Source organism: Eupeodes corollae, chromosome 3 (genome assembly GCF_945859685.1).
Source record: "Eupeodes corollae chromosome 3, idEupCoro1.1, whole genome shotgun sequence".
Taxonomy (NCBI): Eukaryota; Metazoa; Arthropoda; class Insecta; order Diptera; family Syrphidae; genus Eupeodes; species Eupeodes corollae.
In genome coordinates this window covers 55955462-55971605 of record NC_079149.1, presented here as the reverse complement: position 1 = coordinate 55971605, position 16144 = coordinate 55955462, and the positions used below count along the sequence as shown (strand labels likewise).

General features: G+C 30.6%; 1 protein-coding gene across 5 annotated transcripts in view; it reads right to left on the bottom strand.

The window, feature by feature from the left end:
• Positions 1-822: 822 nt before the first annotated feature.
• The window catches only part of LOC129952700 (uncharacterized), a 52787-nt gene continuing 37465 nt past the window's right edge, over positions 823-16144 (bottom strand). For 2 of the 5 annotated variants that reach the window (XM_056065468.1, XM_056065467.1), the window contains 14 exons: positions 14540-14671; positions 14170-14331; positions 13837-13998; positions 13562-13750; positions 13349-13486; positions 12852-13016; positions 12273-12455; positions 5318-5449; positions 4264-4420; positions 3690-3856; positions 3448-3604; positions 1812-1978; positions 1549-1731; positions 823-1479 (listed from right to left, as the gene is read on the bottom strand). In XM_056065468.1, coding sequence (XP_055921443.1) covers positions 1292-1479; positions 1549-1731; positions 1812-1978; positions 3448-3604; positions 3690-3856; positions 4264-4420; positions 5318-5449; positions 12273-12455; positions 12852-13016; positions 13349-13486; positions 13562-13750; positions 13837-13998; positions 14170-14331; positions 14540-14671 — 2282 coding nt within the window. In that variant the 3' untranslated portion in view covers positions 823-1291. Of the gene's footprint in view, positions 1480-1548; positions 1732-1811; positions 1979-3447; positions 3605-3689; positions 3857-4263; positions 4421-4920; positions 5115-5317; positions 5450-12272; positions 12456-12851; positions 13017-13348; positions 13487-13561; positions 13751-13836; positions 13999-14169; positions 14332-14539; positions 14672-16144 lie in introns of those variants that run through there. The other 3 variants (XM_056065469.1, XM_056065470.1, XM_056065471.1) reach the window with 3 other exon arrangements.

The following is a 16144-nucleotide window of genomic DNA, read 5'->3' as shown; positions in this document are numbered from 1 at the left end:
GTGTGTCTGGTGATGGTGTGTCGGTCGTAGTGTGTCGATAGTTCTGTGTCTGGTGGCGGTGTGTAGGTTGTCTTGTGTTTGGTGTTCTTTACTTGTAGTGCTAGCTTGGAAGTCGTGTTTTGGTTGTAGTGTGTAAGTCGGTATATGTTTTTGTTTTTTTAGAGTTATGTGTTAATGTTATGTTTTTGGGATCGTTTAAGTTTTTGTGTAATGGCATGAAATTTTAGTTTTGGAAAGAGGTGAGGTCCATCTACGAAGGTAAGATCCCCCCCTCATCCGGCGAGCTAAGCCGAGCATCGCGAGCATGCCATCGCCTTCGTAGTGGACATTCTATCCCAACTCCCGTACCCCTTATCCCATCCTAGTTCTGGCCTACCCTTATAGGCTGGTCATTGAATCCTCCGCACTCCTATCCTATCCTAAATCCCTTCCCTTATTAATCTACCTATTGCCTCTCATTTCAGCATTAATCTTTAGTCAAAACATAGTACTTACATTATGCGGAAATGTATTACTTTTCCTAAAAAATTGGGTAACAAAATGTTCGTATTTTTTTCTATTAATTGATGACGAAATCCAATTATAAATGTAAAAAATCAATATGCTGTCATTATTAAACTTCAAACTTTGTCATATTTAAAAGATTTTATTTTTTGCAAGTTTACTTCAAATCGATATCTATGATAGATATGGTGGACGAAAGAAGGTATCCGCTAAAATACGAACCTCACTAAACTCACGAAAACCGGAGAGCCACGAGTTAAATATTGAACTGTCCCTTACTTAGAAATTTACTAAAATTAAAGGAACATTCATTGCTGGTACTGTTTTAAATTATTGTTTTTTATTAATTATTAAGTATATATATTTAAGTGTACGTTATAAAACGTACTGAGATTTTATATTACAAAAAGTTGTTTAAAGATTTAAGATTTAATTTCTTAAAATGCATTTGTTCATAGTTTTTTTTTGTTTTATCATTTTGTCAGTTGAAATGGAGAGTATTTATTTTTATTTCATTTCGAAAAAAAACTATTAACAAAATGTTGAAAGTGATTAAAATTAAATATTTAAAACCATTTTCATAATTTTCTTTTTTTGATTTAAGTTTATGATTTTGTTTTCTTTTTAATTTGAGATGTCTAATTTAGACTATAGTTTAGCGTTGGTAATTTTCGATGTTACTGAATTATTATTTATTTAGTTTTTTGTCTGGCTGTTGGCTTTTTTTATTTTAATTGATAGCGTGCATGTTGTTTCATTAAAAATAAATTATAAATAATTAAGTCTATCACGTCTGTTTAGGATGTTGAACGGGCGGAGGAGGTGTTGGTTTAAAACATTGCATAAGGAACGCTGTATACATAACGAAACCAACGCCTAACGCTATCAGGGCATACATGAAAATATTAAGTTCAGGCTGTCGGAAACGATTTTTTCTTAGCCATTCTAAGACTTCATCTTCCGATAGGAGGTCACCTATAGAAGGAAATGGAAAAAGTACAAATTTCAATTATTTTAAATATCATATTGCAAACTATAATATACCTCGGTAAATACTGGGGAATCTTCGTCTGAAATAGACCATAGCTGGAAGTTTTGTTACTCCCCATTTCTTTGCATATCTGGAATCAGCCATTTTGACAAACGTAATGTCAAGATTGTCAGTTTCACTGTCGATGTTTTCTAGTTTTTCCAAGGCTGCTGCACTGTCTTGTTGATTATGTTCGTCTTTATTTATGCATACAAAGAATTTAAACAAATTTAATTGAAAATGAAAAACAAATTAAAAATCTGTGGGCTTATCTTACAGAAAAAGACAGTTATGAATTCATTTTCCTCCAATAGTTTATCCAACATTTTACGATTGACTTCTTCGATTTCATTTTTTATTTCGAAAACATCTTGTGATGTTAGCCAGGTTATAATTTTATCATGTTGATGCAAATCGCCGTCGTACAGAACAGGAACTTGTTTTCTAAATTAAATAATAAAATTCATGAGTACGATAAAAATATTACAATTATTTTAAATTTATCAATTCATTTTATTTTATTTATTGGCATTAAATCAAACTCTATATCCTCCTAAAATACTTTAAACATTTCGATACCGCAAATTAAAATTTTCGGTAGCTGAATTATAAGTCGGGTGAAAATCCAAATTTGCTTAATGACTTCATTTACAAAAAAAAAATTGTTTGATGCCGTTTGCATACAGCACCGTTATAGGGCCGCATTTTGTTCTCGACGATAACGATTGTCACGTAACGAAGCCGATTTCCATTCATAAATGTTTTAATTGTACTTAAAGCCGATAATAAAGCTTTTGAAGTATCTCAAATAGTTTGCGTGTTATTTAAAAAAAAAATGTCAAGTACAAAGCTTCAAACGGACACTTTTCCTTGCAAGTATTTAATATATATTTTTGTTATATAATTTTTAATTTGGCATTATGGCATTCTACATAGTTTTTGATTCTCCATGGGACAATGCTGTCAAGATCAGAATTAAATGAACTTATCATACGCTGCCGTTGAAGTTCCACATCCGAAACGAATATGAAGCTGAGGGTAGTGTCGTTAACAAAACAGTTTAATATATTAGATGTGCAGACGAGAGATCATTTATGAATATAAGGAAGGGAGTCGGAGACAAAATGGAGCCCTGGGGGAAGCCAGCATTTTATGAGTTTCAGACCTGAATCCATCCAATACAACTTGCATTGAACGGTTAGAAAGGTAGTCCAAAGAAGAAACGATTCATCAACACCAAAAGCCCGCATTTTCAATAAGATAGAGTGCCAAATTCTATCAAATGCTTTTGAAATATATTTATAAAATCAAGTTAAATGGAAGGACTGACTGATGAATTTTTTGGTGCACAAATGAACTGAATTTCCTGTTGTTTGAAGACTGTTATCTAGAGAGACTGAAGCATAAGGGGTAATAGATATTTGACCAGATTTTGTTCAATATTACTCATATCCTAATAGATGGAATCACTGACAATTTTGTTTCAGCGTGGAAACTGACATAAAACATCAAAACCATAATATGTAGTAATTAAACGTAACAATTTAGTTTTACAGAAGAAAAAATATAAGTTAATCAATCAATCTCATACAATTGAAAACGGTTGAATAAACAAAATTATTGTGGCGGTGATCTTATGTAAACTAAAAAATTCCAAATGCACATCCTTTAACCTGCTAAATAAAAATTGTTTTAGTAGTATTGAACGACGGGTAAAAGAACTGTTAAGTATTAATCAATTCATTTTGAATCATGGAATACAATCGACGTTTTGACGGATCGAAGTCAACTAATGAAAAAACCCATTGAAGATTAGATCTTTTTGGTTCTTAGTTCTTTGGTACTTAAGCAAATATTTACACCTTTTATTATGTTTTATGTTAATCCGTTTGGGATGTCAATTGATATTTTACCTGAAATAGACTAAAGATGGAATATTAACAATTTCATATTTCTTGGCAGCATCAACGCTGGCGATTTTAACGAAATCAATTCCAAACATATCTGCTTCTCCATCAATTTCTTCCAATTCTTCGAGAATCTCTTCACATTCAGCACAATCTTCATCATCTAAAAATATACAAAATTTTGTTTTTCTTTTAATTGGAGACAAGATTACCAAAGTATACATTTATTTCAATAGAATTATGCTTACAGAAGAATACAACCAAAAGTGTAGATTCAGCCATCAAACGGTCTAGCATTCGTTCATTGACTTCTTCGATTTCATCAGCTAACTCTCGATTATCATCATCGATTAGCCATTCCAAGACAGATTGTTCATTTTGAAGATCACCCTCAAAGAGAAGAGGATTTCCATTCCTAGAAAGATATTGAAAAACTTATCAAATGTTTGCACAAAAATGATTGTTGTCTTTTACTTATTTATCTGAAATACTAAGCTAGCAACTCGTCAAATTTTAGTTCTACAACAACAGTACTCCGAAAAATTGCAATAAGATCGTAAAACTTGTCCACTTTTCATATTTATGTTTTCGAAAAAATATTGTTAATCGTTAAACACGGGTTCCAAAAATTAGAAATAAAATTAACTAGTTATGGTAGGCCTTATTTTGTCATATCTGCATTAAACTTTGTTTTTTAAACTGTTTGTTCATCTATTTTTCGTCAATCTTATTGTCATATCCATATACCAATTAAATGCGTTCTAGCTCAAGAACTTAAATAAATTCAGTAATCTTAAATCACAAAAAGAATCATAAACTTACCTAAAGTAAACAAGAGCTGGGAAAGTTTTTATGGAATAACGTTTAGCCAATTGAGGATCCTGAATTTTTACCATATGTATGCCAAAAACATCACATTCATCATCAATCATCTCCAATCCCTCCAAAATCTGATCACAAATATTACAGTTGATCTTATCTAAAACATGTTTTTAAGATATCAGTAATTTGTTCTTCTAAACTTAAGAAAGAAGGCTCTTTAAAGGCAAACGGAATAGCAAATTGATTTTTAAAAACAATAATTTATTATTTAGGTTAGGAACTTTTGAACAGATTTATGTTAGAAATGCTGTGTGGGTTAAGGAATTTTTAGTATTTGTAAGTTAAGCCGAAGAAGACCGCCCAAACACAGGTATTCTCTTTTTACCCAAACCAATGATCAGCTTCCAAGAACACATCACAGTTCACAGAGTATTATATTATAATATGTTGATGTTTTAATTTTAGATATGTTTCAAAAAGTCTTTATGGAAGACGCAAGTGTGTTTTATGTACAAGTTAGGTACTAAGTGGTTTTAGTAGAGTCTTAAAACTATAGATTTGCATAGAGAGAAAAGAAGATCGCCACGATCCAAAATGATTTTTTTTTTAATTTAAGCGCTCAGTGTAAGGCTTTAATTATTTATTTGGCTTATAGAAGAAGAGTGAAATTACTCAGCAGTCAGTACCATGTAGAATACCTTGTTTACGGACACGGTTTCTTTTTTGCGTGATGTAATTCTGTACAAAGGCTTTTTTAGCGGGATTTGTTGTGGTGATATTGGTCGAATACATAATAGGGGCGCAAAAACTTCGGCAATAAGCAGGTGGCTTTCCATTTCGATCTGAGGGTACTGGTTGTTTAGGATTGGTAATTTTGTTTTGTTTTGTTTAATTGTTTTTTGTTTGTTTGTTTTTTGTTTAAATATCGGGGATATTGTTATTTAATATCAACAAAAAAAACATGAAAAACAAGAAAAAGGACTTATGTGAAAGGAGGAGCCAAGAAATTAAGTATTATTAAAAATGCTTAATAACTTAGGTATGGAATACTTACAGAAATAAACGGCTAGATATTGGGTTTCTTCGACCATAGTTTCTAACATCTGGCGAGTAATAAGTTCTATTCGATCTTCGGTTTTTTGTGTAATCAACCATTGAAGTACTTCTTCCTCCTCATTTAGTTCTCCTTTTATAGTAATAAATAAATAATAATAAATAAAATTAGACAAAGTATTTATAGTGTATGTTAAAATAAAGTTATTTTAATGTATTTTTTTCCGAATTGGTAATTCGATTTGCCTTATCTATCTCTTACTTCAATAGATACAGCTGGCTGTTTTTCTTCGTTGTAAAAGTACAAAAATACAAATTAAAAGAGAATGGATAAGTTCATTAATTAAAAAATGCAGCAGTAATGCAAGATTTGCGTTCATAAGTGTTAATAGACTGCATTACTGCAGTCGCTAATGATTTGTTATTAATAAGTGAAATATAATGTTTATACTACATAGAAATGAATTAATGTATTTTTTCCATTAAAAACATTTAAAATAAGTCCTTTTAAAATATTTTTATTTGACATTTTGAAAAAAATTTGTTAAAACACTACAAAAACCAAAACTAGCGTATCTCAAAGAAATAACTTTATTATTTCTGTCATACTTTATTATTGGCGCCGACTTTAATGACATTTATTAACTGGTTTTTGATATTATATATCTGCATTTCTATTCATAAATACATTGCAGAAATTTTCTGGGCATGACTTGTGCAGCTAGTTGCATTTCTAAATACACGCAATGTCCAACATTTCACTATCTTCAATTTTTGAAATTTTCTTTGTTTTAATAATTGAAAAAAAATTAACAAAACAAATTACGCATAACATTTAAGTTAGTGAGATATTGTATCTTTTTCGTTTAGTTTCGTCAGTTTTACGTGAGTGAGTTAAGCTATAGTTAAGACTCTTGTTTCAGAATGTTATATCGAAAAAAACCGAGCAGAGCTGCTGCCGTGCAACTTAAATAAGCCTTTTGGACAATACTCAAAGTAGAGTATTAAAATTGATTGGTTAATTTACGTCGCTTCAACATCATCTGAAAAATTTTGTATCTCGAACTTAATTACCCTTATTTCAAACCCTTTCTTCCTTTCCAGTGTTCACATTGTGTATCTGCATAATATCTAAGTGTAGTAATGGGCAAGTTCAGACGATAAGGGACTTGAGTAAGGCAAGTTTCTAGAATCTGATAGGACAGCTGCCAAAAAATTACCTTCCAACTAAGGTAAATTTAATGGAAATCTGACTGGAAAGTAAGTCAAGAAAAATCTCCCTAACTATCTAGTCAAGTCTACTTCTGTCAGAACCACAATTGATAATATTTTTAATTGAACTGAAAGCTGAACTTTATTACTCTATGATTTATTTATTTTCTGCACAACTTCATTTGATGCTTTCTGTAAAAGGACTCGTTGTCAATTTGGAAATAAAAACAAGTTATATTTCTTTACAATACATAATACAACTCGTGATGGACTTGAAGCTTGCCTGCAATGGCGGATCCAGGGAGGGGAGGGGGGGTTGGTCATAGGGGTCATGACCCCCCCTGGGAGATAATTTGTTTGCTTTTTCGTAGGAATTCCCTTCAATTCAAAACTAATCGTACTGCGTTAATGGATATGACCCCCATTATATTTTAAATTATTTATTTTTTGTATATGAAAACAAAATTTGCATTTTACTACCTTAAACTTTGTTGCTAAAAGTACTACTTTTGACTGAAGATTGGACCAAAAACAAAATATGAATCGGATATTCAGCCCTATTCCAAAAACTCAGCACAAATTCATCAACTTTTGACCAATGGACGATCCAGGGGGGGGTCATATGAGCCAAAAAGCTTATACAGTTAAGTTGTATACGTAAAGATTTCATTTAAATATTTATTAGTAATTTAAAGACAAGTACCAAAAAGTGGTTTGCTGTCAAAAACAACTCAAATTTTTGCTCAATTAAGACAACCCAAGAAAAAACTTTAGTAATGCTTTAAATTATTTTCATACAAATTATTTCTAAGAAAAAGAGAAAATATTCAGGTTCTTAACAAGAAACTTTGAATAAGAGATCATCAATTTTATATTAAGTTGCCTTTGAATTCCTTAAACTAGACTTCATTTTACTTCATTAATATTACATTTTTTTGACACACATAAATAGTGATTATTGAAGTGATTTTTACTGCGACATATAGGAACTATATAGCAAGTTTTGCATTAGTAAACAATTTCAGCTCTTGTCAATGATCAAAATGATGATAATTTTGTATGATCAAAAATGTATTTTTTTAAATTTTTTAATAAAATACTAATTTTGTTTACAAAACTCGATATCTCAGAAAGGAGACAACATTTTTTGACGAAATTTAAATGTAAAATGTTCATATTTATAAGCTCTTTATTTAGTGCTTGTACGAAAAATATTTTTAAGACAAAATTTAAAATGATTTTCGAAAAAAAAAAATAGGTTAATCTAGATTTGTGACAAATAAAATGGCATTTAAATTTTGGAGAAAAACTTATTTTGCAGGTACATTTTTAAATCTTAAAATATAGGAAACATTTTTAAACGGACTTTTTGGAAGAAATTATCAAGTTCTAGCGACCCAGTTGTGCATTTCATTTCTTTCAAAATTAGTTTTCTGTTGAATACTTTTAAAGTGAATTTGCTTTGGATGCTCTAGAACTGAGATTCAAACACGAATTTCAATAATACGAATGTCCCAAAAAAAAACAAGTTACACTTGTGTTAATAATAAACGTTTCATATCTATTGATATAAAAGCTTTGAAACGTGTAATTTGTGAGAACTACAAAACTTTTCTTACCAACTTATTTGTTTTAATTTATTTTTTTTTAGAGAAATTATGTATTTAATTGCCATTATTTCTTTAAATTCAAGAACCAAACCTTTTTGTCTCTACAATTTTCAAGTTTTGTTGACACCTTTATAAGATCAAAATACGAGTAGGCATATTGATAACGATAGTAATAAGAAACTCCCGGAAATCGAGTTCGAAAAAAATACGTCAAAAAAGCCAGACATTTTTACATGTCAGATCCTCTCTCATTTTGTGGATTTTTTAATTTGTGGAGCGTTCTTCGCATCAATAGAAAAAAAAACAAGAAAAGTGTGTTTTGTTTTTGGAAAAAGCAACGTTTCAAAATAATTTCCTACATTTCTGCGCGAAATGCACCAAAAACCCTCTAAGCTTATATATTAGCTCTTAAATATGGCATATTTAGAAAACTGTTTAAATCTTGGAATGCTTTCATATGAGTCATCCAAATTAAATAGTTAGACCATACCTTGCTGGACAACAGTGTTCTAAATTATTTGATAACTAAAGTTGTCATTTTAGCAATTATTACATTTTGTTAGGATCCTTTACAAAACATTAAAGAACAATTTTAAGCGGTGAGTAAAAACTCAACTTAGTGTGTGACCCCCCCCTGATGAAAAGTCTGGATCCGCCCTTGCTCGCCTGAGGAGTCTTTTGTAGGCAATAATTCTTTCGATAATTTGAGCTGAAAGTATATGTTAGTGACGTAAATTTCCCAATTTGAAATTCATGCACTTAAAAAACTATCTAGTTGACTTGTTCAAAAATTATGTTCAACGAATGCAGTTGCCTGCAGATTAAGTACCTTATGTTGCCTGAACCTGCCCAATATTCAATTCCCATTACATAAAAGTTAAAAGAATGAGGGGCTGTTCACGGACGCCGCCATTCAAACCCTCTCTTCCTAGTGTTCAAATTGTGTCTATGCATAATAAGTGTAGTAATGGGCAGGTTCAGACGACACAAGGGACTTGAAAGTAAGGCAAGTTTCTAGTATCAGATTGGCCAGCTGACAAAAAATTGCTTTCCAATCAAAGGAATTTAATTAGAAATTTAACTGGAAAGTTAAATAAAATAAACTAGGTACTTATAACTCTCAACTCAACTTAACGATTCTTGTGTTCGAGTCATGTCGGGAATAAAGAGTGGACCTACAGTTTAAAGTCGAATCCGAACGGCTAATTTGAGAAAGCACTTTTCATGACAAGAATAAACCTTGAAGAATTTGTAAATTCCTCTTTCACGGCAGTACCATCCGTGAAGAACTTTAAGGTGACATAGTCAGGAATTGAGGACAAGACGTCTGGCATGACAGTCCTACGCACTAACCATCGGTACTACAGGTGAAGAAAAATCTCCTTAACTGTCAAGTCAAATCTACTTATGCCAAAATGACAGTTGACAATTTTGTTCATCCAACTAAAAACCGAACTTTATTAATTTGTTATTCGTTTATTTTCTGCACAATTTCATTTAATGTTTGATGTGAAAGGGTTTCTTGTAAAATTAGAAAAAAACATGTAATCATTTTTTTTTAAATACAAAACATAAATCATGATGTAGGCAATAATCTTTTTATTAGTCTATGAGTCTATTTGACTCATTGACTTTATAAAGTCAAATAAAAATCAATTTTAAATGCAAGTCAATTTTGAAAAAATATTTGAATATAGTCTTTTGACTTAAATCAATTGTTTTTAAGTATGGATTTTGATGTGGGTGAAGATTATATTAATTTGTACATTTTGTAGATAAATTCATTAAAAAGCTTCACCATTTGACATTGGGTAACCTATTTAACATACATACATACAATAGAAAGGGGATTGCTCATTTAATAAGGGACGTCCGGCCCGGAGTGTACACCAATGAATTTGGTATCAAATTAAAGGTTGTTTTAAGCCGGATATATCTGCAAAAATATTTTGTCGATAACTCATGGGAGATCCGAGATATTTGAGATTGAAGTTCGAAATGTCCAACCATTAAAAATCAGCACTTTTTCGACATAAATGCTAATATCTTTGGATACAGAAAAGTTAGAAAAATCAAAAAGGTTTTAAAATAAAGGTGTCAAAAATATCTTTTAAATGAAACTAAAATTACATTTCTATGATTTATATATTTTGAGTTATTTTTAATCAAACCTTTGAATAACAGCATTTTTTAGGCTAACTTTTGTACAATAATATCTTTTAAAATTAAATTATGATTTTAATTTTTTTTGGCATCAATAAGTGGCTTAGTTCAGAACCTTTATTTTCATATATAATTTTTTAGGGTTTCTTCAACAATTTATTCATTTTGACAATAATAATTCAAAAATATGCTCCTAAAATACAAACAAAATCTTATACCTTACACTAAAATAAAAATAATTCTTATAGTAATAGTGGAAAAATTAAAACAAAAAATAAATAATTCTTATCAAAGTGGTGGAAATATTAGAATAAAAAAATAAGTTGTTTTCACAATATCGACAAAACAAAATTAAATTAATTCAAAGAAAAATAATACATAATTATAAACTAAATAATAATTCAAAGAAAAATAAATAAGCAATGGGTTTGGAAAAACATAATTCTAATCTGAATCATAGGTCACTAAAAGGTTGAGAAGGGGGTCTTAAATTACTCTCATATCTTGCCCAACTTAAAAACCATATTATGGTCATAACATGAGCGCAGCATCCAACCGTTCTTCGACCTACTAGGCAATTGCAATAATATTGTAGAATTGACCTTTGGCAATTAACGCATACCTGTCTTCGATTTCCCACACCTGAGCTAGGTTCGTTTCTTTGCACTTGGGAACTATTTACGTTACTTGGATTTTCATTAAAAGTTGAATCGTAATCCATTTTTGTCAAAAAACATAGTTAAAGAAGAAATCACATCAAAAAACCAAATATCAACTGCATCAAACCAAAAAATATAACGGAAAAAAACTTATTGACAGATATTTAATAGCGTGAGTGGTTAACTCTTTCCTGTATGTTAAACTTATACCGCTCACATTCTACTCTTCTAACATTGTAGTGTTAGGTATAAGATTTTTTTCGTATTTTAGGATCATATTTTTGAACTATTATTGTCAAAATGAATAAATTGTTGAAAAAACCATAAAAAAAATATACATATATGAAAATAAAGGTTGTGAACTAAGCCTCTTGTTGATGCCACAAAAAATTTATATCATCATTGAATTTTAAAAGATATTATTGTACAAAAGTTAGCCTAAAAAATGCTGTTATTCAAAGGTTTGATTAAAAATAACTCAAAATATATAAATCATAGAAATGTAATTTTAGTTTCATTTAAAAGATATTTTTGACACCTTTATTTTAAAACCTTTTTGATTTTTCTAACTTTTCTGTATCCAAAGATATTAGCATTTATGTCGAAAAAGTGCTGATTTTTAATGGTTGGACATTTCGAACTTCAATCTCAAATATCTCGGATCTCTCATGAGTTATCGACAAAATATTTTTGCAGATATATCCGGCTTAGAACAACCTTTAATTTGATACCAAATTCATTCGTGTACACTCCGGGCCGAAAATGAGCATACCCCTTTGAAACAAACAATAATCAGCCTCGTTACGAATAGAATCACAATCTGAATCTATTAGCAATTTACTAAGGGACTACAAAGCTTTCTTTTCGTTTAGCTCACTAGTAAATTGCTTATTGCCTTTATTAAAAAACGAGCATCTAAACATGTCTAAAAAGTTACAGTTTATGAAAAATAAACAAACAAACTATTTATTGGAATTCGCAAATGTTGACTGGAAAATTTCATCCACTGCTATTATAAAAATAATTTTAGAGATGTCATATGGATTTAGCCTATTGCTAAAAGTTAAAGTAGCCATTCCGTGATTACTTTACCAATTGTTAAGAGATATTAGAATTAGGTATGTACAATTGTACATCATCTTTTAAGCTTAGTAAATTGCTAAAATTTAAAATTTTCTAAATCGTTTAAAATTTTCCGCCATTGGCTTTCTACTACCTATGTTTGTGATTTCAACCATTGTCGATTCTTTCTTTATTGGTTATGAGTATTTACCTAGAAGAAATTAAAACAAAATCTAATTTTTAAATGTACCTTCAAAAACATTTGGAATTCCGCCTTCAAAGTAGACCAAAGCCGGATAATCATGTACTCCATAGCCATCCGCAACAGAGAAGTCTTTTGTCTTGACAAAAGTTATTCCATGCTTATCGCAGTCATCGTCGATGTTTTCTAATTCCTCCAAAACCTTCGTACACTGTTCACATCCATCGGTATCTGTGTATTTGAAGATTCAATTGAATTTTTAAAGTACTAATTTAAGATTCTTGGATATAACTTTGAGGAAACATGAAGGTAGAAGATATTGTGCAAGAAAAGGTGCAATCATATTTTAAAGCGCACATATTAAATAAAAAAACATGTATTAGCAAGGAATTAAGATTAACTAACTAAAAAAGTCTTAAGCAAAAACCATTATTTCACACATTGCATAAGATTAAACAAAATAAGTAAAACTCTATGATGGTAAAGGGTTTACAACAGGAGGTGTGATTTAACTATATTTATGGGAATTGGTCGCATATCCAGGCGCATATGGGGGGAATAAAGTTGTACACGGCATTTTTTTTTTCATTTTTTTGTTTAAATGTTTTGTTCTACTTTACACAATACCCTCTTCGTGATGTGTTGGCTTTTCAGAAGCTTCCATAGTTTCCTCGCCCCCAAAAGCGGCTGCAACACTAGCGCCACCACCTTCCTGCTGTTGTTCGCGCTCTTTTTTCATGCGCGCCTTTCGCATCGCCTTCGAGCTGCAAATGTCGCATTGCGTTTTGTTCCCTAATTTGCACAGTATTTTCAATAATAGAGAAATGTGTTTTTAAACTTAAAAAATGGTTAGTTTTGATTTTTTTTTTTAGAATCAGTTAAATTGATCTTTTTTTTTTTTAAGATACATATTATACAATGAAAAATAAAGAACGTTAGTCACATTTTTTTCAAAATCTTGTTTGTAGTAAGTGCGGCTATATATGGAGCCAAACTTAACAAACAAAAATGGATGCTTCATCCATTTTGAGTATTATTGACACAGCAGCTGTTGTTGTTGTACATTTATAGTGTTTATGAAGAAGAGTGCCCCACGGCAGACCTTACATTGAGTTTTAACTTACAAAAATACACAGCTATAGAACCGGATTCCTCGATAAGATGAATTAATCGCTCTCCTTCCAGATCTTCAATAACATCGCCGCTTGGATCCTTCTGGGTTAATAGCCAGTTCAGAATTTGTTCCTCCTCATATAGATCGCCTGAGGGAATTACAAAATGTTCAATATAATTTTGAGTTTTCTAAATGAGTCTTATGAAGATTGACAGATATGTACCAGCATAGATAACAGGTTCCTTGGAAGTTGGCTTAAAGAACACAATTGCAGGTAACGCAAATACACCATATTCCTTAGCCATTTGCCTGTCGTCGATTTTAACGAAGTCAATGCCTGCCTTATCGGCTTCATCGTCTATGTGTTCTACTTCGGCCAGAACTCTAGGGCATTGCTTGCATTCATCGCTGTCTAAAAGTACGTGTGGATATATTAGGATAAAATAAAGTATTATTTATATTTGAATTGACTAAATTTTATTTTGTATGAGAACTTACAGAAAATAACAGCTAAATAATCTGAAGCTTTTCGAATTTTCTCAAACATCTTTCGGTTAACCTGCTCGATGTGATCAGTCATTTCCATGTTTGCTGGACTTGTAAGCCAATCAAGAACTTCCTCTTCGTCGTCAATATCACCATCATAATTTATATACTTTCCTAAATTAAAACATAGAACTATATTAGAAAAGATGTCCCAAAAACGATGATGCAAGTTTTGAATTTGCCCCTGATAAAATAAAACTAAAAACAAAATGTTACAGCAAATTCAAAACTTGGGTGAGTTTTGAAACTGTACATATGTTCGTAGGCTGTGCTTCAAATTCAAACCTTTTCTAAAGTATGTTATTCCTGGAGGATTTCTGTATCCATATTTCTTTGCCATCAAACGGTCCTTCATTTTCACAATACTTATTCCATATTCAACGGCTTCGTCATCAATTAATTCAATATGACGTAATATTCTTGGAGTATCTGCGTCTTCTTCTTTATCTAAAAAGACAAAATTAAAGCCCAACATTTTCATTTTCAATATAATATTTGTTTGAACAACAAATTAATAATAAAATAATAACTAAGCAGTTACAGTTTTCGCAAATGCTATCCCTGACCGCTGTTCTTTTTTTAAAGGATTTGTTGTACCTATTGCGATGAAAACATTGGAGTTGATCCTGTTGGGAACGAAATGTTCAATACTTACAAAATACAACGGCTAGAAAATCTTTTGTGGCAATGTATTCAGTGAGAGTATTTCTTTCGATTTCCTCAATTGTTTCGTCGGCTTTTTGTTCAAGAATCCATTTGAATACTTCTTGGTTATCGGAGAGAGTTCCTGTTAAAAATATATCATGTATAAACATTATGTTAGATATTGTTTTGATTAAAATATAAGTCAAAATTAACATAACTTTCATACCTGTGCTTTGCAATAGTTCAGTCAATCAATTCAATTTTTACTAGAAATAATCTTAAAAAGTATTTTCCTGATAGAAGAAAATGTTGCTCTACCGATTTAAAACAATTGTAAAAATTAAATTATTAAAATTTTTACTTTTACAAATTTATTATAATGACCTTTAATTTTTTAAGTTTTCCGAAGTAGACATGAGAGCTCGTGGCACTCTTATAAGTTTATTACAAAATGTGGGTTATAAGCTTCCTGTTTTTTATAAATCAAAAATACGGAACAAAAAAAAAAAACGGTCACCTCGAATATTTACGAACAAAAAATGATTTTGTCTCCAAAATAAGTGTATGCAACGAAGAATGAAGTTCTGGTTGATAGTTTTTTTTTACAAAAAAATAAAAACCTAAAAAAAAAACATTACTAAAACTTGGTAAAAATTGATTTTTAACATAAATATCTTTTCATTCCACTCTTGAGATATTGGCTTTAATCTAAGCCCATCTTATAGAAAATATGGTTTTCGAAAATCTGTAAAATTTTCTTAGGAATACAACAGTCAGTATCATAAAAATTAAAATCTCCAAAAAATAGAACACAAAATAAGTAAAAATTAATATTAAAAAATGCTACTGAAACTGGTAAAAATTGGTTTCATCTTGTGCAAAATATTGTTGGTAATTTTAAGTTAATCTTTTAGAAAAATTAAACTAACAGATTTTTTTTAAACCAAAAATCTACAAAAACAAAAAAACACTGATAAGAAATGATTTTTGACTCAAATATTACAAAGAACAAAGAAAGATATTGACTTTCAATTATATCCCTCACTCAAAATAATGTTATGAATGTTTTGTAAAAGTTTTAAGCAAGAAAAATCGACGGACGGGAAATGTTCAGTGTGGGTCGAATCCCAACTCTTTTTTTGAGAAAATTGGAATTTACGACTAACAAATTTATATGGGGTCTAAAAAAATGGAAAAATCGCTCAATACGAATCTGCTCAAAACCTTAGTTTCCAAGTTTGATGTCAATCGACAAAATGCTTTGGGCTGTACGACCCAGGACAGACAGACGAACGGAATAGGGAGTTCCATATGTTAGGACTTTAGTTTTATACTTCAGGACTTTGATCATTTTACGCTAGAATTTCATACCAAACGACATACATAAGTCACAAACCTTTGCAACTAAGTTCATTGGGATTTAACATCTTTTGACGTTAGTTCGTACTATTGAACAACATTTTTAAAAATAAGTTGCGCAATACATTTCAAGGGTGAAGGGGATCTACAGTTTTTATGCCGAATCCGAACAGTGAATTTGAAAAAGTTATTTTCATGGCAAGAGATACTCTTGGAAGATTTATCAATTCCTGGCTAGAGGCAATACCTGTGAAAA